Consider the following 23617-nt stretch of genomic DNA (forward strand, 5'->3'; position numbering starts at 1 on the left):
AAGTAGACAGCAGCTCCAGCTCCAAATGAAAGGAAGGGAGACACTGAGGGAAAAACATCAATCAATGTGTTTTTGGCAAAAAGGTCAATGCAGTAGATGTGCCTGACTCTGTTCATCCCATTTATTGATCTCAAGCCGTGAGAGAATCTATTAAATATTATAAAACTTCCCGCTAAGCTACTGGTAAAGAGCTATTGCTGCTTTTTAGTAGCAAGAGTGCATCTTAATATGATGTCTGATATTTAGCATTTCTCACAGCGAGCAACCAATAAGTGCTGTGCCATTAAAATTAATAAGCACTGCCACCCTCTGGTGGGAAAAAAAAACATATTTAAAGCATTATTCGTTGATGTGTAATTGTGGCCAGTGTTATTTAATGAACAATGAGACTAAAATGTGATAGTATGTAGGCTCTTAAAAGGTAAAATGTAGGTGGGGTGAGTTAATAAACCGTGCTATCATCCACCCTCAATATCCATGACTGAGGTAGGTTACGTGTACTTTTCTGTTGCATTTTGGACCAAATATTCAACATCTGTCACATCTCATATAAAAAGCAAGTTAAAAAAGACATAAAAAGCCACAAAATGGGAAAGCAGGGCATATTTATTTTCATTATAGCAAGCTTTCATAAAAATGATGATACTCCATATGAAAAAACTTTTTTTCATCTATACAATCATTTATAAAATTGGTCTTTTTTGAGACATGATTGTAATAGTGCTTTTACGAAACATAATCTCCATAATCAGTCAAGCTACATCTTTTTGTGGTTTTACATAAAACCAAACCTTACACACATTTTGGTCCAATTTCAATGTAGCGAGACTAACCTGTTAGTAACAACATCAAGAGAAAACATTTAAGTAAAAAAATACATTTGAATACGGAATGCTGATTTTATTTAATAGTGAAAGGATCAACTATCAAACTAAATGAACTTAAATGTAAATCGGTGGCATTGTAGAATCCGACTTCAGTCTTTAGAAAAGGGAAAACATGCAGCTCACTAGAAGCAAATAGTTTTTTGCTCACACATATATGGAAGCACCAACTTATTTATGGCTGTGTAACCTTTACCATAAAAAATTCTGGCTTCCACAAACTACTAATAGTAACTGAAAATTGAGAGTTGTGCGATTCACCCACACACACCAAATGAGGACATAAGAGTCAATCTACAATTTAAAACAAAAACAACCAGATTCAATACAAAAAGTGCTGGTTTTGATCCTGGCAAAGGCTAACTTGACATAGAACTTGATTGTAAATTACTGTGACATTTTGTGTTGTGTCTTTGAATGAAGCTCGACTGAGTAGAAAAATGTTATAAAGAAAGATCTGAAGTATTTCATGTCACATAACACTTCTCAGGTTTATACTGCTCTGTTTGTCATCACACGTCAGGTTTACATAATAGTTCATGATTAGTATGCATCAGCTTTCCAGTGTGACAGCAAAAGCAGATTAATCACATTTAAAGGTACAAAATTGCAGTCATAATCAAACCAATAGAAAAATCGCTGAAATTATGCACTTTATCTTCTTTTGTCATTGTGGTGGTTTATATCTGTCTGCATAATCTTAAAAAATTGGAATACTTAAAAAAGAAAGGGATGCTAACACAGACGTGTTGTTGATAATTCAAATAAATGAGAGAGATTTTGGGTGATGTTTACTGCCCTCAGTTTGGTGGCAAGATACCAGCAGTAAAAACGGGCATCAGAGAGAATAAAAAAACTAGATAAAGTGTAAACATGGTAGAGACATTGCTGGTGGTGGCTTTTTTTCACGTTTTAGAAAGGTTACTAAACCACATTTAGGACTTTTGATGTAGGTGCATTCAGGTTCCCCTCTAATGGGTTGGTAACAATTCAAGAAGCTCAAGATGATCCAGTGACCTCATCGTGTGGGTCAGTTGCTCTTGAGGATCTCAATGCTGCCTTGCAGAAGGGACATGCTGTTCTGTAGTGAGTGTAAAGAAGAGAGAACACAACAGAGAAAAGAGAGAGAGAACACAGAGTCACCATGTTGGACCAAACCACATTAAAAATCAACATCTTCATGTCTATTAACCAAATAAATCTCCATGGCTTTCCAAGTCTACCATGATTACTAAAAGTTTTTTAAAGCCCACTGCACTCAAAAAGAGCAATTTCTAATTGCTGAAATATTCTATAACTGAGCATTTCTAGATGAACATACACTACTGGCCAAACGTTTTGGGTCAGTAAAAACTGTAATGTTTTTTTTAAATTAGTCTATGTTCACCAAGGCTGTATTTATTATTTATTATTATACTCAACAAATTTAAATATAGACATCTCCAGGCCTGGAAATCACATCTTTACACTGCAAAAATGATTTTCTTACTTAGTATTTTTGTCTTGTTTTCCAATATAAATATCTAATAATTCTTAAATCCAGATAAATTATGGAAATATTCAATTTTTTTGTTTGTTTAAGCAAAAACTAATCAGGGTAATTCCATGCAAATGTCAACCTTACCATGAAAAATAGTTTTTACCAAAGGTTTTTACTATACTGATAGCACAGATGTCAGCATTTGGTGGTTCAAATATCCATGTGAGGTCTTTTTTACGTTTTTAACGCATTTTTTATTTTTAGTGCATGATTTCTATAGCCTGGTAAGTGCTATTTTCAGGCTTGTCAGATCCATAACAGTACACATTCCTCATAAATAGACACATCAAAATTAAAATGAAGTAACAATTATTAAAATAAAGTATTTGTTTGGTATTATTGTGTCTGGTTTGTGCATTTTAATTCACAGAAATCCAACAAAGTATGTAGTCTCAAAAAACTGTGTCCTTTTTTGTCACATCCATAACGCATGATTATTTCCCTTTTTTAACTTGTGCATAGACTGATATTCTTCTGATGTTTAGACTCTATCAACAAGGGTTTATTAAAATATAAACAGATGGTTCTGTATATTGGTAACACATATATTCTGTAAGCATTTATATATCACATCCATAACACTGGAATTGCCCAACAAGATTTCTAACAAGCAAATTAATGTTGGAGCAATTCCATAAAAGCGCAGATGGGAGGGGAAAATTCTCTGGATGATTTATTAACAATCCAGACATTAAAGAACACAGACGCAGCCAGATCATTTCCATAATGACCAGTGCAATCTACCAAGATCAGCGCAAATTAGCACCTGCTTTAAGACATGCTTTTTAGGCATTAAATAAGGGTGCAAATACCAGTAATTTGACATGCTCAAACATTAGTAAATCTGTTGCTTGATTCATTTTAATCCTCCCATAAATTTTGCGTCTGAAAGAGTAATTCCTTCAAATGCATATTCAATAAGGTCAGGTGCAAAAATAACTGTGTCCACGCCTTTCCAGCGCCAATTCATCACTGCATGTCTTTAGTAAACTTTGACAGTATAATTATAATGCCAAAAGAGAGTTTGCGCTGGTGTGAGCTGTTAATAGATCTGGCCCCGAATATCTAAACATTTTTTAATCAAAATAAAATACAAGAAAAATAACTGCCAATGGGGTAATAAAAATAATCTTTGGGGCTAACAGCTTGTGCCAGCGCATACTGTCTTTTGCCGTTAAAATTGTACTGTCAGATTTTACTAAAAATGCACAGTGATGAATTAGCACTAAAAAGGTGTGGACACAGCTATTTTGCCCCTGACCTTTTTGAATATGCATTTGTAGACATTTCCCTTTCAGACGCAAAATTTATGGGAGGAGAGTATTCAAATGAATAACGCAACACGCAGAAAAGCATGTCCTAAACTACTTTGCGCTTGAAATAGCTGCAATTATTGTTGCTAGGAGGAGGCATGCAGAGAAAAGCGAGCGCGTGGTAGAAGGGAGAGGATTTTTTTCAATGTGTAAGAAAACATTATCCACACATATCGTTTGCCAAGCCATGTAATTTTTTTTTTTTTTTGCTTCAGGAAGTAAACATGACATGGCACAAAACGAAATGTGATTGGTTGCTGTACCTTTCGGTCATATGGACTCTTGGATGGGCCTCGGCTATCTAAAGCGGCCAAAGTTCCCAGACCTTCTACCGTCAGTCTGAAGGTCTGGCTATGCGAAACTAGGCTAAGTTGCGCTGGGCTTGGTATGTTGCGTTGGTCAACATTTAAATGATGTGTTGCATCTGTGTTCTTTCATTTGCGCCTTGTTAGTAAATCACCTGCAGAATTTTCCCCTCCCATCATTTTGCTTCTGAAAGTAAATTTATCTTAATTCAAAAATGTTTAGATATTTGTACTAGAAAACAAAATAAAAATACTAAAAAAAGTTATTTTTGGCAGTTTAAAATTCTCTGATGTTACCAAGTTATCCATAAGAACTACCTGAACATTGTTGAATAAACATTTAACGACACAAAACACTTCAGGCTCCTCACCTTGGCATGTTTTATTTCTAGCTCGGTCATCTCGATCAAGTTCTTACGGAAGGCTACTACACGCCTCGCCTTGAAACTGGTGAGCTCTACAAACACAGGAGATCCATGTTAGAACATAAGAAACAGGTCACCAAAAACTGACAATTAAACCACTTCAAAGATACATTTTTTTACAAACATTCTTCAACATTTCTTTGTAATTACCAGACATAAGGGTAATAGTTGACCGATAGCTCCTTGCAGGATTTAAACTTACAATCTTTTGGCTACCAGCCCAGATCTACAAACACCATATAAACTCTTCATATACTATAAACTCAGACCATCAGTGTAACTCTTCAAGGTTATTAGACAGTTAAATAAAATTAAATTTTGATACAACACCTTTCTTGCCAGACTCAGAGAGCTTGTCGAACTTCTGCAGACACTGCTTCTGGTTTTCCTCAGCCTGTGGGATGTCCTTACCCTTCAGACGAGCCTTGTCAAGAGCTTTATTAGAGTTCTCGTAATCGGCAAGTGCCCTTGCACGTCTATACAACAGGTCCTGAAGGATGCAATGGAATCAGGATAAGTCAAATTATTTAAGTGTTGCTAATGAACAATGACCCAGAGTGATCAGCCAAATGTGGGAACTTTTTACACAGTGGCAGGTAAGCTACAGTATAAAATGTTTTAGATTAAAAAGAAATTCTGTTGCTGTGTGCACTTGAAGAACAGTGCACACATCTGATTGACTGGTAAAAAAAAAAAAAAAACCTAGGCAGGACACAAGTCTGGTGGGCAAAAATAGAAATTATACTATTCAATATAAGTAACCAATGTAGCATTATGTAGCTGAAATAACACAAAGGTGTCACCTTAGCAGCCTGGATGTCTCTTGTGTAGTATCTCAACAGTTCTGTCAGCTTGAGCTCCTGATCTGATGCCACCCTGTCCTCCAGTTTCTGCAAAACAAACACACTTATCATCACATGAAAAGAAAGTAAAATTTAAGTTGGTAAGATTGCTCCTACACAGATACTCACTCTAAGCTTCTCAAAAACGTCAGCACATTTTTCTAAGTGCCTGAAAAGAGAACAAAGATTTAGAAAAATTAAAAATCCTATAGGACAACAACGTTTTCAGCCAAAAATTGGAAACTTTTTATGTGTTTTGTCTGTGCCGTTTACACGACACCAAAGTTTTGGAGACTAAAAGCGCATAATTTTGAAAATGGGTTTCAAAGTGCAAACTTTGAAAACAGCACCGAATCTTTGAAAACGGGAAAGTCATGGGTGTGAGTAGTATGGGCTAGGTATGTAGACATGCGCAATACGTGTCGATTTTAAAGGCAAGCATGAACAAACAATGCACCAACTACTGGCCTGGCATACGTAATACAACATTTTTGGCAGTTTTCGTGGATATGTGTAAATGCAAATCATTTTCAAAACGCTGTCGTTGTTTTTGACTACATCGTTGTCGTATAAATGCAGCCTAAAACAAGGCCTGCAGTGCTTTCAAAAGTCTCCATTTTCGACCCTCGAAACACTACATAGAACTGTAAACGACAGGCATAACCGTAGCAAAAGTTATGCTTTTAAAACAAAAACACACTAGTATAAACACAGCCTTGAACACTTTTTGTTAAATAACTGTTGTTGTTTAACTTTTGCTGACATACATTTAAATGTGACCCTATGTGTCCCGAGTTTGATTCCTGGCTCGAGGACCTTTCCCGATCCCGCCTCTCTCTCTCTCCCTCCCACTTTGCTTCCTTTCTCTTCTACTCTGTCCTATCCACCTGTTTCCTGAGTAACCAATATGGATGGAACCCATGATGGATTCTAACTTCCGTTTGGGTGGTCTTGTGTTCTAGTCTCTTAATTAAGTTAATTTGACTAGAAACACCAGAGATAAAAAATGTAAAGCATTTTTTAGTTATGAGGCAGACAAGTCTTCTGGAAAAAGGTGGATACAAATAAAGTTAAAAAAATAAAATAAAATAAAAAATAAAATAAAATGTGACGCTATATAAACACATTTATTTTATTATTTTTTTGCATGGTGGGGCTATTGAAAATGTTGACAGGGTAAGTGAAAAAAAACCCTGATTATTGAGTCATAAAAGGTATTTAAAAAATGCACATCCACTTCCTGGCCAAAAGACCATGATGCAGCATGTGCATTCCTCATTCAAGTCGTTGACTGACATGGAAGAAATTGTTGAATAAAATCATTATAATAATATATAATAAAATCTTTTTTTTGGTACAGAGAAAGTATTCTGATAGCATCATGAAATTACAGTTAGACCACTGATGTCACATGGACTATTTTAACGATGTCCTTACTACCTTTCTGGGCCTTGAATGTGATAATTACACTGCTGTCTATGCAGGGTCAGACAGCTCTCGGATTTCATCAAAAATATCTTAATTTACAATTTACTTACAGGTTTGGAATGAAAAGAGGGAGAGTAATTAATGACAGAAATTAGCATTTTAGGAGAACTATCCCTTTAATCACTGCAATAATAATCCAATCCTAGTCTCTTCACTATTGGTTTACTTAAATCCATATGGTGATTTTTTTGGTCAGGTTGTGTGCATAACAGTACTGACTGTTATAAGTAAGTTCTAACTCTACTAAGGAGCTAGTTTCACTTCCACATCATTTGCATATCTCCTTATTGAGTCAAAAACAATGTTGATGTTCTTTACTAAATGGTGTTAATGGTTAATGGTGCAAACAATATAAAAAAATAATGTATTTCTCACTTTTTAAAGGCAGTGTTGTTGTCTGCAGCAATGTTGTTCACCGCCCCAGAAATGTGGTTATAATCATCAGCAACATCTTAGAAAAGAAAGACAATCTTTTTGTGAAGATGAATTTCTCTTAGCATGAACAATTAACCAGTTGATTCATTTAGATAAAATGGTCTCACTTTTGTGCGAACGTGTCATTTTCTCAGCCTTAGCAGTGGCATCTTTGATTTTACCGGAATAATCCAACAGAAAAATCTTCTCCTGTTCAAAAAACTCATCAACCTCCTGCAAAAAGAAAGACATATCATGACATAAGACAGAACACTGCTGCCTTGTGTTGATATTAATAAAACCACACCCACAGAGAGTTGACTGACACACTGACCTTGACCCCTGAGATAAGGACCTCATCAGCAGTCTTTACCATATTCTTAAAAAACCCACCAAACATTTCCTTGGCATTTTTCCTTCTCACGGTAAGCTAAACAACAACAAAATCAGAAAAGAATTACACAGTCAAACACAATATAAACCAATCAGAAGGCAGAACCATAATGTATCTTTGGCTGAGATCCAAAGAAGTCACTTGTCTTTGTTATCAGTAGAACTGACACTTATCAGTGCAATACAAGACTTACAGGTTATGGCTTTAAAAGTTTTAAAACACCTTTTCTATACATATGTGAATCAGCAAAACACAGTTGTCCAGTCAGAGACAGTTTTTGCGCTGAACTAAGCAGGAAGTGCCCCTCAGAGTAATATCCTCTCATCCCCTCCCCCTTTATCTTCTGCACTCATTCTCCACTCTCTCTCCATTTGTGTATAAACTGCCAACATTGCAGCTTCGCAGGAAATGAGCAATGCCAACAGCCCCTCTCACTGTCTCTCCGTTTCCTGGTCTGGGAAGAATAGGACTGGCCAAGACAAAACGGAAGACTCACATCCTGGTCGTATTCCAGGAATATCTGGAAGTTTCTGTCCTTTCTGAAGATGGGGTGGGAGCAAAGTCGCTGAAGAAAAACTTCATGAACCTGCACGGTCTTCTTAAAAACAGCAAGATATTCCCTGAAAGGATGCAATGTTTTAAATGTCACTAATGCCACAACTGATGTGCAAAAAAAGAGGAAAAATCTAAAAATATCATTTAGAATTAAACTCACGCCTCAAGTTCCTGCTTCATTTTAGCATATTCCTCCTTTGTCATGCTCGATTCCCCTTCTCCCAGTTTATGCATCTTCTCCCGCGGACCCTCAAAGTCAGGTTTTGGTGGGGCAGGAGGAATCTAAGGAATATGGTAAATGCAAGACAATTCCATTCAATATGACTTTTGGCTATTCCAACAGTCTACAATGCAGACTGATGGTCAGTAGAGAAACTTTGTGGTTTGCATGTTGGCTGACAGAATGCCTGTTGCTTTCATAAATCTAGACAATATGAATATAGGTTTTATCTTACAATGAGGCCAGCATATTCCTCAGTCTCCACGATTGTGTCATGAAGCCAGATGAAATCTTCATGCTGTCGTGGCACAGAAAAATCCGGCTTCTGAAAGGAACTCAGTGTGGTCTGAGAGGAAGTGAAGAGCAAATCGATACTATGAGTCAAAGACGTTTTGTCCTCACTACTACAGATCATGGTAAGTTACAATACACTACCAGTCAAAAGTTTTTGAACAGTAAGATCTTTAATATTTTTTAAAGAAGTCTCACCAAGCTTGCAGCAAAAACAGTAAAATTTTGAAATATTTTTGTTATTTAAAATAAATGATTGATGAAATGATTTGAATATATTTTCAAATGTAATTTATTCCTGTGATTTCAAAGATGTATTTTTAGCATCATTAATCCAGTCACACAACTCTTCAGAAATCATTCTAATATTCTGATTTGCTGCTCAAAAGACATTTATTATTATTATTATGTTGAAAACGACTGAGTTGATTTTTTTTTCAGGTTTCTTTGATGGATAAAAAAGTTTAGAAGAACAGCATTTATCTGAAATAGAATTTTTTTGTAACATTATAAATGTCTTCATCACTTTTGATCAATTTAAAGCATTCTTGCTAAATAAAAATATTAATTTCTACAGTTTCTCTATAATGTAACAAAAGTTTTTTTTATTTCAAATAAATTCTGATCTTTGGATCTTTCAATACATCAAAGGAACCTGAAAAAGATGTACTCAACTGTAATAAATTGTAAAAACATTTTAAAATTTTACTGCTTTTGCTGCTTTTTTGGATCAAGGCAAAGCAAGGCAAGTTTATTTATATAGCACATTTCATACAAAGAGGTAATTCAAAGCGCTTTACATAAAAGGAAGTAGAAATAATCATAAAAACAAATAATCAAATAAACGCAGGCTTGGTGAGCAGAAGAGAATTCTTTAAAAAACAAATTAAAAACTGTGAGTGTACATGAATGTGTGCAAACTACCGACTATAGATTTAATCTGTTGGCTCACCTTGGTGTGAACAGTAAACTTGACTTTGTCACGTTCACAGAGGGCATCAGGGATATCGATGACGAGAGATGCATCATTGTTCAAGTCAACTGACACAGAGCGCACCTATATAAAAACATGATTTGTAGAAAAAATAATCATCTTGTGAACAATCAAGAGAAGAGACTTAAACAAGGACTGAGAACTAAAGTTATACCATGTCTGTCTTTTCAATAGTTTTGGGGGGAGAAATGCATAAATATTTTATTTTACTGTCTATGCTTATGAACTTTCATGAGCTCAGTTCAAAAACCATGTTATTAAAGAAAACTTATTCAGTCACCTATCCCACAAACTGTAACTGTGGTTTGGACAAGAGTTCAGAAAAAGAAAAAAATCCTCACATCATTTCTACAGAAAAGAAACTACAGCAAATACAACACAACTACAAAACAAACACAACTAACTTCTTGGTCAATATCACTACAGTATAATTACACTGACAACTGAAAAAAAAAAAAATTTATTAGATAGATAGATAGATATGACACGAAGACAGTAAGGAACAGCTAGTAAAGAGTTAACGCTATCAGTAAGGGTGACAAACATACGATTACTCACTATAAAGTGCAAAGTAGAGCTGGGCGGTTAGTAAGCAACCGAGCAAGACGACTGCTTAAAACAGCAATTAATAAGCTTTATCTTTACAATAGTGAGATGTGACAACATTTACCTTGTCCTTATCACTGTCCCCTGAGATCGATGTCATGTTCAGGAATTCTTTCGCTTATTTTATCGGCTCTGGGTTGTACATTAAACTGTACTTTTAACTTCTCAGCTGCAGCTCGCTGCTCTTTACTCTTCACTTTCGCCTGTCACTGTGGACATCCGGCTCGAATATTCCTCTGGCAGCACGTCAAAATAAAAGTCTTTAACACTTTAATTGTTTCAATTTTGACAAAACCAGGAGAAAACGTATTAAAAACCCAATTTACAGACATGTAAATGTATTGAACGACTATATTAACAATATGTTGTGACGTTAGAAAAGCAGTTGCTCAGAGGTTTGAAAAACAGATGGCTTCGGTTGATTTCAATAAAATTGATTTTTTTTTTTTTTTTTTGAAAATGTGAGCCTATGTATATACCGTATGTGTTGGCTATCAATAAAAAAAACTAGTAAAAAATACTATTTTCAAAGCCATAAAGTTGCATTGTGGGAATTGGTGTTTAATGGGAACGTGTTAAACGCTTTCCATACAGTTCGAACTACAATTCCCATAATTCCCCAGTAGATCCAGTTCAAATTGCGCTGCATTTGAAACCGGAATGTAATGACCTCATGTTCGCTAATCCACTCTAAAACTTTTTTATTTCTTTTAATGCATCTGTCCGTTTTTCAAAGCATGCGCAAATAGCCGCGACAATCACAACAGAAACAGGATAAGAACATCACCTGTGGCGATTACAATGCAAGTATTGAAGCTGGTGATACAATGCAAGGGTGTGAGATCAATGGGCTTTCCCTCTGGTCACTTCTCGCGTGTGGACAACTTTTCATCCAGTTGTCAATGGCGAGCTCGCAAAAAGGTCAGTCAGTACAGCACCGTTGACACAGAGCGGTACTCATCTCTGGTACGAGAGGTGTTGTCCTCAAAAACCAGCTCCCAGACTCCTGACAGCATCGAGGATGAGGACTGTCAGCTGTACGGACCTATAATAAGAACCAGACCGCCTTCACAACAACCCAAAGTACCAAAAAACCTGCATCCACTGTTAAACGAGGCCAAAGGTCAGTCGGAGTATGTCCCGGGACCTTTGGCTCGTATAACATTAAAGAGGGACTCTAATAACACATCTATACCCAGCGTGACCCGGATCCTTCAGAAGACCATGCCACCTGACCAAGCCTTTTACCTGGAAAGGTGGAAGAGAAGGATGATAGCTGAACTGGGAGAGGAAGGGTTTCGAGAATACAGCTCGAGTAAGAATAATTAATCTTTCAGTACTGCTTTTTAAAAGATCTGCACCTTCTAATTCCTCTGTGTTCTTTTAGACCTTTTCAGACAAGGAAAGCTGTTCCATGCTGCCATTGAGGACACATTCATCCAGGAAACACCTTCGAAGGAGGACCATGAGTGTCCAGCAGAGGTGTCCGGATATATAGAGAGTGTGTCTAATGTATTGAGTGATATAACAGGAGTGAGAGCTATTGAGAGTGCTGTGCATCATTCTTCATTACAGTACCTCGGCATTGTAGATTGCGTTGCCCAGTACAGGTGAGATTCATTTAGTTAAATCAAGAGTCACATGTGTAAGAATTTATAATCATGCATCTTGAACTTTTTTTTGTATATGAATGCATATGTACAGTACTGTGCAAAAGTCTTAGGCCACCAGTATTTTCACCAGCTAAAAAAATGGTTTAAAGTAAGTTATTTCTATCTTTTGCTGTTGTGTGTCAGTAAAAAATATCGGTTAACATTTCCAAACATTCTGTTTGCCATTAATTGTAATAATCTAGTGAGATTTTTGTTTGCACAAGGAGTCTGACAACAGCCAGTGCTCCACACTGAGATCTGATCTCACCATCATCCAGTCTGTCTCTGGAATGACATGAAGAAATAGAAAAACTGAGACAGACTAAATCCAGGAGAACTGTGGCAACATCTCTAAGATGTTTCAAGTAACCTACCTGCAAAGCTACCTGAAAAACTACGCACAAGTGCACATAGGGCATCTATTTATGACATTGTTTTTGACAGCATCCTCATTTTATGTGCCTAACTGCCTAAAAACTTTAACAGTACTGTAGCTTTGTAGGTATAGGTCTCTTAAAGCATCTTGGAGATGTTGCCACAGTTCTTCTGGATTTAGTCTGTCCCCGTTTTTTCTGTTTCTTAAGACAGACTGGATTGAATGATGGAGAGATCAGATCTCTGTGTGCACAAGGAGTCTGACAACAGCCTGTGCTCCACACAAAAATCTCATTGGATTATTACAATTAATGGCAAAATGAATGTTTAGAAATGTAAACTGATATTTCCTACTGATACACTACAGCAAAATACTGACTTTTAACTTAAAAACCATTTTTTAGCTGATGAAAATACTAGTGGCCTAAGACTTTTGCACAGTACTGTATGTTGTGTTGAATTTTAAGTCTTCTCTGCTTTCACACAGAGGTTCATTGTGTGTCATTGATTGGAAGACATCAGAGAAGCCTAAACCCTTCCTTCGACACACTTATGACAATCCATTACAAGTAGCTGCATACATTGGGGCTTTGAATAGTGACCACAACTACAACTACCAGGTAAACATCACTATGACACCTTTTACACCTGATATAGAGTGTTTTCACGACACGTCATCAGTTGCACTGAATGTAAACAATGCCACTGAACCGAACAAAACTTGCATACTTTGCTGATTATTGCTGCTGAAAATGGCCAATTATTGTCATGTTTTGGGCTGTACTAATAGGCCGAACCGGGAGAATCATTTGGAGTACTATAGGCTGCCAAAAGTTATAACAAATCAAGGAGAAGAGTGCAAAAAACTGTCTGAGGAACAAAAAGACATTTTGGGGTTGCCCAAACTGAGCCAGAACAAGAATCTTGATCACATTCGCGTTTGTTCTAATAATTTCTGGTCAGTTAGGTGAAATGTTAGGCTAATATCTTAATACTGCTTGTACGTATTTTTACCATCTATTAACTTTAGTTTGTTTAACTTCAGCGCCCTTTCCTGCTTACTAAGTCCTGCTCTATTTGATTAAGCAGCTTCCACACATTTTTTCCATGGTTAGATAGCATAAATTGGCAGAACAACATATTAAGTAGTACATTAACCGTGCAATCCACGCTGTTGTTTACATCCGAGTATCACCAGTATGTTCGCGCATCCAGGAAACTGACCAAATCGTGACGCAAGTGCAAACCCTCTATATTATTGGGTTCCTGACATTGCTTTGTTCCTCTTTTTCTAAGTTGCTTTGGATAAATGCATACATGTGTATTCCATTGAAGTCTTCCATCTTATGTCATTTATGTACAGGTAGAAAATGGCCTAATTGTGGTGGCCTACAAAGATGGATCACCTGCACATACTCACTTCCTGACCTCAGAGCAGATTATGGCATTCTGGGAGAAATGGCTGCTTCGACTAGAAGAATACGCAGAAAAATAACTAACATAACAAATCTGATTTTACACAATGTGTAATTAGACTGTAAATGTTTTATATTTGATACAAAGAATAAACAGTTAAGTGATTTACACATTTTATTCATGGAATTAGTTATTTATAAATGGTTAAAATGTTGTCTTTGTTAAAAGTAAAAAAAACCTCCAGCTTTTACATAACATTTCTACATAGCATCTTGGACAGAAGCTAAACAATTGACTGGCTGGTCTGATGGGACCCAATTACAAATCATTAAAGACAAACCAGGCTGCCCTGTAATCTGGTTCTTCTGTGAAACCGAGGCTTGTGAAGAGGCTGTAGGATATCTTGTTCTCTTTCTCTATAAAACAGTACACTGGATAACCCTGAGCGTGGAGTCTCTTTGACATAACAGTGATCAGTGCTTTTGCATAGCCTTTTCCTCTGTGTTCTGGAAGTGTGTACAGCATTCCCAGTGCACAGGAGGGATATGTTAATATCCATGCTACTGGTTGATCATCTGAGTCCAGGACACAACAAGATGGGAAGTTTAAAATCATATTCTTAATCATTCGTTTGCTGTCTTCACAGCCAAACTTCCAGCTACGGTTGACTACCGCAAGATGAGACTCGTTGAGAGAAGACAGTTTCAGCGATGAACTGTGGGGGGAAAAGAAGAAAGCCAAAACAGAACAAATACAATAACCAAACTTTTGTTTTAATGAAATGAATGCACTATATTTTGTGTCAGAAATATTTATTCTTAAATATTTAGTATTTTGAAAAGATTTCATGGTATCCCTGCCGAAAAACTAGCTAAACTAGCTAGGCTGATTTTAGCTGGTCATCCAGGCTGGTCTTTTCTGGTCAGCAGGCTGGTTTAAGAGGAGTTTTGGCCACTTCCAGGCTGGTCTTAGCTGGTCAGGCTGGGAGACCAGCTGGAACCAGCTACTTCCAGCCTAGCCTGGTTTTAGCTGTTTTTTTTTCAGCAGGGATTAGAGAATATTCAGCTCTAAATTATGCACATTTTTTTTTTTTTTTTTTACATAAAATAATACAATCTCTGGTTGCTTTAAAGAGTGTTTTATATTTAATTCAGTTTTTAATGATGGCTTTTTTTGTAGACTGTAGCTCAAAAAATGCTTTTTTTAGTATTTCCCATTTATTTCCTATGCCATTCTTTTTTTTTTTTTTTTCCTGCAAAGATCCTAAATGTGGTTATTTATAAGATTGTTTATCATTTTCTGATCATGTCCACTATTATTTGTTCATACAGCAAACTTAGGTAAATACAATGATGATGACTGAGCACTCATTACTAGGTTACAAGTTACAGTGCCTGTAGTCAGTGACATATTGCAATGAAGCTTGGCTTAAACTATGACCTGTCATAAAGTGTGCTGTTACTGATTACAGTTAAAATAATTCACCTATCAACTTGTGAAAGTTTTGATGTATCCCGAAGAGCCAACATGTAGCACACAGCTTCTTTCTTCATAGGTACGCCTCTGTGTACTGCCACAACTTCCAGCATCTTCTCATGATGAAGCTCAGCAGCTTGAGTTTACAAAGGAACATGTGTTTGAGGCCTTAAAGATTTTCAGGGATTCATACTAATGTAAAAAACTTTACAAAAGAGACATGCAAGTACCCAAACAAATAAACATCTTCCAATCAATGACATCTGTATGTGCCAGCAGGTCTTTGAGGCAGACATCGTTTTTTGAAAACACAGTCACGTCTTTGAAAAAGTCTGCCTTCTGTAATAAAACATAATAGATTGTTGAACCTCTCATAAATAATGGTGATACATTACTTAAAGCCTTTATATTTCGCAGTATTCTTGATACCTCTTGGAATTCTGGTTTAATAAGTAAAACACTGAACTCTGGCCACTGATCAACAAGCACACTAACAGGGTCAGCTCTCTGTCCATTCCTATTGATTTGGAAAATACATCCATATGCCTGTATATATGCAGGGTAAAACACAAACAAATAAGACCAAATTAGATGTTTGCAAAAGCCTACAGAACATTAAAGCTGCACAAATAATGATTTTACTGCTGTCACAGTTAAGTAGCATGTAAAGCATTCTACGCATGTTTACAGTACCAAACACGACCACTGCAAAGTGAGCTACTTTAACAGCTTCATAAACGCTTTCTAACCTGCAGCGATTGTGGAAAGTAGTTTTGAAGATCTACTTCCAGGGTCTTCAGATCCTCTGTAGTCAGCTGATGCATTGTGAGGTCTTCCGCCAGCAGCCTTTTTTCACTTGCTTCGCTCGGCGTCAGCGGGTCTACTGTTTTGCTAGCAGCGCTTTTTAAAAGGCATGTTTTTCACGTGAGGAAATAGGCAGGGGTTGCGGGTTATGGTGTGTAGAAGTTTAAGTAGACAGTTTAAAAGTCCTCGTGCGTGCAGTCTGGAATGTAGCGCCCTCACGTAATCGTTTCCGGAACCTTATTTTTGTTCACTTATTTACAACATTTATTTAAAATAGTTATAGAACACATGATTAAAACACATGTTTGAGAAATCACATCAGAAGATCATTTTGTACGTCAAAGTATATATATATATATATATATATACTATTTTTATATAATATGAATGATAAATAGATACAGCTTATAGATAAATAGATAATGATAAATATGAATGATAAATAGATATAGCATATCTTGGAAGAGATATGCTATATCTATTTATTATACCTTGCAAGAGGGTTAACTAATTTTAAAAAGGTTGACACATCACTAGTAAAGAGAATCCCACCTTAGAAAGAAAATTATTATATATTTTTTTTTTTTTATAAAATTATTTATAATGATGACACTGCAGCCAACGTTTTGTATTTCCCTGTAAGCATGATTATAGTGTCTTGAGATTTATTTCACAACATTGAAATATTACCTTCTTATGGCTGGTATATTAATACCTCTAAAAATATGAATATTTATACATACATGCATACATACATACACACACACACACATTCTTGCATTTGTGGTTTACGGGGACTCTCCATAGGCGTAATGGTTTTTATACTGTACAAACCCTATTTTCTATCGCCATACACCTACCCTACACCTAAACCTAGCCCTCACAGGAGACTGTGCACACTTTTTGAATTTCGTAAAACACTGTTTAGTATGTTTTTTAAGCCTTTTGTTTTACGGGGACACAGGAAGTGTCCTCATAAACCATGTTTACGTTGTAGTACCCATGTCATTATACACATTTGTGTCCTCATAAACCACAAATGCCGGAACACACACACACACACACACACACACATATATATATAGCTTAAATGCAACTCTCGATGCGATACTTGATTATTAAAATTGTGTAAAGATGTTCTTCATCACTTACAGACTGGCGGTTTGACATTTATTCATACAACAATAAGTGAAAGTTCTTCTGTCTTCATTTAAATTTATTTAAAATGTTGTGTATAAAATAAAACTTTTTATTAAATTTACAAAAATTAAATCATGTAGTTGTTGTCAGTATGAAACCAAAACGTGACCATCTTTATTATCCATTGTGATACCTGAGTGAAACAGATTTTTGTTGGAACTGATTGAGGGTTTATTGATCAGAAGAGATGTGGCTGGGAAGTATTCTAATACAAATCAAAATTGTCAATTTTGATTTCATGATGACTTCCTAAGAGCTTTTTCCCCCCTTTTAATCAGGAGTACTGATGAGTATTCACACTAACAATTGAATTCATACCAGGTGGATCTATAAGAGGGGTCCTCTGTAAAACCCAGGCTTTGAAAAAGTTTGTAGGAAAGCTCATTCCATTCTTCAATGAAGCAGTACACAGGATAGCCCTCAGAATGGAGCCTCTTTGCCATAGCGGTGACCAGGGCTTTGGCATAGCCTTTCCCACGATGCTCTGGCTGAGTGTACAACATCCCCATGGCACAGTAATCATACGTCAACACCCAGGACACAGGCTGGTTGTTCTCATCTGTAATGCAGCATGAGGGGAAATGTCTGATGTAATGTAGGATGTTCCTGTAACTTTTTTCATCCCCACCATATTTCCAAGTCTTGTTAATTACATCGACATGTGACTCATTGAGGACAGACACTCTGGACTCGAGATCACTGAGGAAAGAAGCAAATACATATAGGAAAGCTTAACCATATTTATTTAGAAAAGATTATAGTTTGAGCCTTTATTTAGAAAGCTTAATAAAAGTGACTATCTTACCTGATAACGAGCTCAGGTAAATGACTGGGGTCTGTAAATGTCATAAGGTGCACCAAGGGAAACTCTTTAATATTGACACCCCGAGAAGCAGCAATTTCATTCAGCATTGGTAAATGACGTACATCAATTCCTAGGAATTAAAATAACCAGACGTTATTCAAATAACCAGAAAACATTTTAATAATAGGCCATAAGATTTTTGGGGAAGAAAGCCACACCGCCTATTAGAAAGTTTGTGCTCCAGTCAATTAGGTTTTCCACAGTCAACATTCTTCTCAGGACCTCTTCATCAGTGCTGTATAGAGTCACCTTATTCAAATAGTCCTTTGCTCGACTATTCTAAAGATTTCAGACAAACATTGGTGATAAAACAGTGGTTTACTTGGATAAAGTTTTTAATAGTTAATAATAAAGAAAGAAATCTCACATTTAGATCTGGTCTAAAAATGATAGTGGTAAAAGCTGGCCACGTATCCACCAATACTTCCAAAGCATGTGGTTTCCCTCTGTTCATAGCGAAAACACATCCATACACCTAAAAACCAACAATTATTTAATTCAGTGCAACTGCAAAAGCATAACAAGCGCTACACGACTTGCTTCGACATTAAACAAACGCCAGGCTACTCACCTTTGTGGATTTAGGTAGATGTGCATATAAAGTAGTCTCCGCTATTTTCAACTCATCTGAATTTAAAATTTTCATGTTTCAAAGTGAAATCAGTCTGTAAAATCGGTGAAATGAATGTATTTTGCCAGACCAGACTTAGCTAAAATATCCACCCATTAGACGTCCATGGACGAGAAACTGGAAGTCATTTGACTCTGCGGTGAGTACCACTTGGAAATACAGAAGGTATTGCATAAATGTGACAAATTCTGATGTGACGTCACCATCAGCTGGAGCAGGTGCGCGGCTCCGCCCACTGAGTGGCAGCATTGGTTTAGCGTGAATGCTGCGAAAGAACACACAAAACACCTCTAAAACCAGAACGAGCTTTGCGATTGACTGTACAAAGATATTTGACAAGAAACCTGAGGTATGCTTTTACAGGCTGTCAAAAGCTACAGAAAAGAAAAGCTGCAAAAAGAAACAAATGGACTCCAGGTGGCGAAATACGGAAATGCAGTTATCATTTCATGTTAATATTGCGCTAAAATCACACCCTACCTATTGTACTGTCATATATCATATTGCCAAGTCGTCAATTAAACATTAACCATCTTAAGTTCTGCAAAACTGGATGTTTTAAAATAAACACTGACAAACTATATACGATTTTGGGCTGGACAGTATGACCATATATATAACATTGATATAACAATGACCACATGGGTTTGGACCAGCCTATTTTGTATTTACAAAATGTGTTCACAGGTATCTGGTTTGTTTACTTCCCCAGCGTTGAAATCAGGCACATATAAATGTCATTAAAAACGATTCCTGGCTGCATATCAATATCCTTGGACTGCTGGATATTTGGTAAGGTGTAAGGAACATTATACTGTGTCCAGCAAAAAGATTATTGTTTTGTTTTCTTCCCAACTTCGCTATTAAATCCATTTATGCAGCTACTTCTTTTGCCACTCAGTCCAGCTGAGGGGGCATGTTCTGGCGGGAAAGTGACGTCAATGTTTTTATTATTTTTTCAAGTTTTATGCAGCAGTCACTGACATAATGATTGCAGACATTCTGTGTGTAATGTAAAACCACAGCAAACTTAATTTGTCGCTTATCATTTGAGTGCAACAACTGAAATAAACTTGTGGACTAATCATTTTTCATTTATCCTGGTGTGATTGTTCTGAAGCTATTTGGCTTATATTTACAAAATGAACAGGAATCTAAGACTGCACACAAGCATGAAAGTGTTCCGTTTTTTTGGCTTGCACTTATGTCACGATTTGGTCAGTTACCCAGATGCGCGGCCATATTGGCGATACACGGATGTAAACAACAGCATGGATTACACGGGTAATGTACTACTAAATACGTTGTTCTGCTAATTTATGCTGTCTAACCTACAAAAAAAAAAAAAAAAAAAAAAAACATTTGGAAGCTGCTGAATCATATAGAGGAGGACTTAGTAAGCAGGAAGGGATGCAATATTTTGACAAACAAAAGTTAATAGTTCGTAAAGACACATATGAGCAGTATTGATTAAGATTATTAGCTTAATATTTCACCTACCTGACTGGAAATAAGCACAAACATGAATGTTGTCAAGATTCTTGCACTGGAAATCCTGGTTCAGTTTGGCCAAACATAAACGCCTTCTGTTTCTCAGATCGTTTTTGGCACTCTTCTCCTTGATTTGTTATAACTTTTGTCTGTCTTGTCTGTCTATAGTACTCCAAATTATTTTCCTGGTCTGACCGATTAGTACAGCCCAAAACATGACAATAATTGACCATTTTCTGCAGCAATAATCAGCAAAATATGCAAGTTTCGTTCGGTTCAGTGCCGCCAATACGGCCAATTGATGACGCATCATGAAAACACTCTATACATAAGTAAAATTAGGGATTAAACCAGATTGCATGGATAAATGTGTAAAAAGTAGGGCTATCCTACATACAAATGATACAAATATATGGTTTGCTCCTAAAATTGGTAGCTGGAAATGGTAACTTATCCCTAGCGAAGAGAATCCCACCTTACAAAGAAAATTATTATGGATTTTCCCTACAAAATTATGTATTAAGATGATACTGTAGCTACACAACATTTGGCAACATTTTGTAAATGAATATTTATATCCAGATATATATCCATCTGAAATACAACTCTCAATGGGATACTGGATTATTAAAATTGTGTAAAGATGTTCTTCATTACTTACAGACTGGCGGTTTGACCTTCATTCATACAATAATAAGTGAAAGTTGTACAAGACAATGTCTTCATTATGATTTATTTAAAATGTTGTGTATAAAATACAACTTTTTATATGAATGTACAAAAATTAAATCATGCAGTTACAGTCAGTAAGAAACAAATTGTGATCATCTTTATTTTCCATTGTGATACCTGCATGAAACAGATTTTTGTTGGAATTGATTGAGGGCTTATTAATCAGAAGAGATGTGGCTGGGAAGTATTCTAATACAAATCAGAATTGTCCATTTTGATTTCATGATGACTTCCTAAGAGTTTTTTCCCCCTTTCAATCAGGAGTACTGATGAGTATTCACACTATCAATTGAATTCATACCAGGTGGCTCTATAAGAGGGGTCCTCTGTAAAACCCATGTTTTTAAAAAGTTTGTAGGAAAGCTCATTGCATTCTTCAATGAAGCAGTACACTGGATAGCCCTGAGAATGGAGCCTCTTTGCCATTGTGGTGATCAGGGTTTTGGCATAGCCTTTCCCACGATGCTCTGGCTGAGTGTACAACATCCCCATGGCATAGTAATCATACGACAGCACCCAAGACACAGGCTGGTTGTTCTCATCTGTAATGCAGCATGAGGGGAAATGTCTGATGAGATGCAGGATGTTCCTGTAACTTTTTTCATCCCCACCAAATTTCCAAGTCTTGTTAATTACATCGACATGTGACTCATTGAGGACAGACACTCTGGACTCGAGATCACTGAGGAAAGAAGCAAATACATATAGGAAAGTTTAACCATGTTTATTTAGAAAAGATTATAGTTTAACTCCTTAGGGTTGCTGTCAAACTTAACTCAATGCAAAACGTTCCACAGGTGGAACATTAAGGAATTAAGCCTTTATTTAGAACACTTAATAAAAGTGACCATCGTACCTGGTAACAAGCTCAGGTAAATGACTGGGGTCTGTTAATGTCATAAGGTGCACCAAGGAAAACTCTTTCATACTGACACCCCGAGAAGCAGCAATTTCCTTCAGCATTGGGATATGACGTACATCACATCCTAGGAATTAAAATAACCAGAAGTTATTCAAATAACCAGAAATAATTTTAATAATAGGCTATAAGATTTTTGGGCAAGAAAGCCACACCTCCTATTAGAAAGTTTGTGCTCCAGTCAATTGCGTTTTCCGTAGTCAGCATTTTTCTCAGGACTTCTTCATCAGTGCTGTATAGAGTCACTTTCTTCAAATAGTCCTTTGTTCGAATATTCTAAAGATTTCAGACGAACATTGGTGATATAACAGTGGTTTACTTGGATAAAGTTTTTAAATAGTTAATAATAAAGAACGAAATCTCACATTTGGATCTGGTCGAAAAATAATAGTGGTAAAAGCTGGCCACGTATCCACCAATACTTCCAAAGCTTGTGGTTTCCCTCTGTTCATAGCGAAAACAAATCCATACACCTAAAAACCAACATTTGTTCGATTAAGTGCGACTGCAAAACCATAACAAGCGCTACACGATTTGCTTCGACGTTAAACAAACGCCAGGCTACTTACCTTTATAGATTTAGGCAGATGTGCATATAAAGTAGTCTCCGCTATTTTTAACTCATCTGAATTTAAAATTTTCATGATTCAAAGTAAAATCAGTCTGTAAAATCTGTAAAATGAAGGTTTTTTCCAGAAAGAGGTGATTATGTCTTTGACCAGACCAGACCAGCTAGAATATCCAACAACACCCACAACTCTCCGTTAGAAGTCCAGAGAGGAGGAGCTGAAAGTCATTTGACTCTGCGTTCTTGGAAATATAGGGTGCTTTTCAAACGGAAAACCGCATCCCATAGGCGGGATATCTCGGCTGCCACATTATCAAATGTCGCTAAATGTTGCTAAAGACAGCTGTTACGAAACTTTCGGTTTCTAAGGTTTTCGGTTTCAGTGGGCGGAGCAGACATGAACCCCCCCCACTTGTGTTTAATATACCTAAACTGCATTTGTTCATCATTTTGTAACAGCTCATAATGTTTTTTATTAGTTTGCACGTTTTGTGCAGCCGTCGTGACAGAATAATTGCAGATATTCTTAGTGTAATGTTTGGATAAAGCACAGCAAACCAGTTCGTTGTGCTTTGGCTTATAAGTTATCATCTGAGTGTAACAATTAAAATACACGTCTGGATGGATCATTTCTCAATTATCCTGGTGTGACTGTTCTTAAACTATTTGGCTTATATTTACAAAATGAACAGGAATCTAAGACCTCACACAAGCATGAAAGTGTTCTTTCACTGTAAAAAAAAAGTCCTGTAGAAATTACAGTAACTTACTGTAAATTTACTTACAGTAACAATACTGTATTTATATTTACAGTGCCATTTAACTTGCTGTAAATGTATTTACAGTATCATACTGCACTTGTACAGTTTTGCTGTATTTTTACTGTATTTTACTTGTAAAATATACAGTAATTTTATGGTCTTCTCCAGTTATATATTGCAATACAAGAAAAAAAATAACTGTGTAACTTTTAATGTTTTTAATTGTTCAAATGTTGCAATAACCCTTGCAATAACATGACAATTTTCACAGATTCATTTAAGACTCAAACAAAACACTATTACAAACTATTATATTACAGCACATACCATTTTAACTATTATAGCTAGAAAAATTCTTAACATTTATCCTAAGCACAACATACTATGATAACAGTGAACAGCAATGACAGTTTAAATAAAACTCAAACTTTTGTTACAAGAAGCATTTTTCAAGAA

At 36.3% G+C, this 23617-nt stretch overlaps 5 protein-coding genes across 5 annotated transcripts; 1 reads left to right on the top strand and 4 right to left on the bottom strand.

Moving 5' to 3' along the window:
* Positions 1-588: 588 nt before the first annotated feature.
* Positions 589-10493, bottom strand: snx5 (sorting nexin 5). Its single transcript, XM_051126644.1, has 13 exons — positions 10336-10493; positions 9624-9728; positions 8616-8726; positions 8321-8442; positions 8102-8225; positions 7546-7641; positions 7340-7445; positions 7173-7248; positions 5439-5478; positions 5271-5357; positions 4798-4957; positions 4414-4499; positions 589-1965 (listed from the first exon to the last, which is right to left on the bottom strand). The coding sequence occupies exons 1-13, from the start codon at positions 10369-10371 to the stop codon at positions 1915-1917; spliced, it is 1200 nt and encodes a 399-aa protein (XP_050982601.1). The 5' UTR covers positions 10372-10493; the 3' UTR covers positions 589-1914.
* Positions 10494-10894: 401 nt separating this feature from the next.
* Positions 10895-13884, top strand: mgme1 (mitochondrial genome maintenance exonuclease 1). The gene is made up of 4 exons (XM_051126811.1): positions 10895-11586; positions 11659-11881; positions 12786-12918; positions 13662-13884. Exons 1-4 carry the CDS (start codon positions 11073-11075, stop codon positions 13791-13793), a joined length of 1002 nt encoding a protein of 333 aa, XP_050982768.1. The 5' UTR covers positions 10895-11072; the 3' UTR covers positions 13794-13884.
* si:dkey-76k16.6 (uncharacterized protein LOC566817 homolog) lies at positions 13875-16204 on the bottom strand. The gene is made up of 5 exons (XM_051126812.1): positions 15940-16204; positions 15620-15736; positions 15421-15529; positions 15200-15326; positions 13875-14429 (listed from the first exon to the last, which is right to left on the bottom strand). The coding sequence occupies exons 1-5, from the start codon at positions 16012-16014 to the stop codon at positions 14033-14035; spliced, it is 825 nt and encodes a 274-aa protein (XP_050982769.1). The 5' UTR covers positions 16015-16204; the 3' UTR covers positions 13875-14032.
* A 589-nt stretch (positions 16205-16793) lies between these two features.
* On the bottom strand, positions 16794-18832 carry LOC127174679 (glycine N-acyltransferase-like protein 3). The gene is made up of 5 exons (XM_051125176.1): positions 18631-18832; positions 18427-18534; positions 18218-18338; positions 18000-18129; positions 16794-17893 (listed from the first exon to the last, which is right to left on the bottom strand). Exons 1-5 carry the CDS (start codon positions 18703-18705, stop codon positions 17494-17496), a joined length of 834 nt encoding a protein of 277 aa, XP_050981133.1. The 5' UTR covers positions 18706-18832; the 3' UTR covers positions 16794-17493.
* A 2072-nt stretch (positions 18833-20904) lies between these two features.
* Positions 20905-22742, bottom strand: LOC127174680 (glycine N-acyltransferase-like protein 3). The gene is made up of 5 exons (XM_051125177.1): positions 22402-22742; positions 22198-22305; positions 21988-22108; positions 21770-21899; positions 20905-21595 (listed from the first exon to the last, which is right to left on the bottom strand). Exons 1-5 carry the CDS (start codon positions 22474-22476, stop codon positions 21199-21201), a joined length of 831 nt encoding a protein of 276 aa, XP_050981134.1. The 5' UTR covers positions 22477-22742; the 3' UTR covers positions 20905-21198.
* Positions 22743-23617: the final 875 nt, after the last annotated feature.

This window comes from Labeo rohita, chromosome 13 (assembly GCF_022985175.1).
Source record: "Labeo rohita strain BAU-BD-2019 chromosome 13, IGBB_LRoh.1.0, whole genome shotgun sequence".
NCBI classification, from domain to species: Eukaryota; Metazoa; Chordata; class Actinopteri; order Cypriniformes; family Cyprinidae; genus Labeo; species Labeo rohita.

Bases quoted from the DNA above. Each gene is read 5' to 3' on its own strand.
- mgme1 (XM_051126811.1), top strand. From the start codon at position 11,073: ATGCAAGTATTGAAGCTGGTGATACAATGCAAGGGTGTGAGATCAATG. The intron at 11,587-11,658 runs GTAAGAATAATT...GTGTTCTTTTAG, and splicing joins GTTTCGAGAATACAGCTCGA to ACCTTTTCAGACAAGGAAAG. The intron at 11,882-12,785 runs GTGAGATTCATT...GCTTTCACACAG, and splicing joins GATTGCGTTGCCCAGTACAG to AGGTTCATTGTGTGTCATTG.
- si:dkey-76k16.6 (XM_051126812.1), bottom strand. From the start codon at position 16,014: ATGCATCAGCTGACTACAGAGGATCTGAAGACCCTGGAAGTAGATCTT. The intron at 15,530-15,619 runs GTATCAAGAATA...GTTTTATTACAG, and splicing joins TTAAACCAGAATTCCAAGAG to AAGGCAGACTTTTTCAAAGA. The intron at 15,327-15,420 runs GTACTTGCATGT...TGTAAACTCAAG, and splicing joins GAAGATGTTTATTTGTTTGG to CTGCTGAGCTTCATCATGAG.
- snx5 (XM_051126644.1), bottom strand. From the start codon at position 10,371: ATGACATCGATCTCAGGGGACAGTGATAAGGACAAG. The intron at 8,443-8,615 runs GTAAGATAAAAC...CATATTCCTTAG, and splicing joins AGGAATATGCTGGCCTCATT to ATTCCTCCTGCCCCACCAAA. The intron at 5,358-5,438 runs GTGAGTATCTGT...TTTGTTTTGCAG, and splicing joins ACGTTTTTGAGAAGCTTAGA to AAACTGGAGGACAGGGTGGC.
- LOC127174679 (XM_051125176.1), bottom strand. From the start codon at position 18,705: ATGAAAATTTTAAATTCAGATGAGTTGAAAATAGCGGAGACTACTTTA. The intron at 18,535-18,630 runs GTGAGTAGCCTG...GTTGGTTTTTAG, and splicing joins ATCTACCTAAATCCACAAAG to GTGTATGGATGTGTTTTCGC. The intron at 18,130-18,217 runs GTGTGGCTTTCT...TTTAATTCCTAG, and splicing joins CACAAACTTTCTAATAGGCG to GAATTGATGTACGTCATTTA.
- LOC127174680 (XM_051125177.1), bottom strand. From the start codon at position 22,476: ATGAAAATTTTAAATTCAGATGAGTTAAAAATAGCGGAGACTACTTTA. The intron at 21,900-21,987 runs GTGTGGCTTTCT...TTTAATTCCTAG, and splicing joins CACAAACTTTCTAATAGGAG to GATGTGATGTACGTCATATC. The intron at 21,596-21,769 runs GTACGATGGTCA...TTCTTTCCTCAG, and splicing joins TTACCTGAGCTTGTTACCAG to TGATCTCGAGTCCAGAGTGT.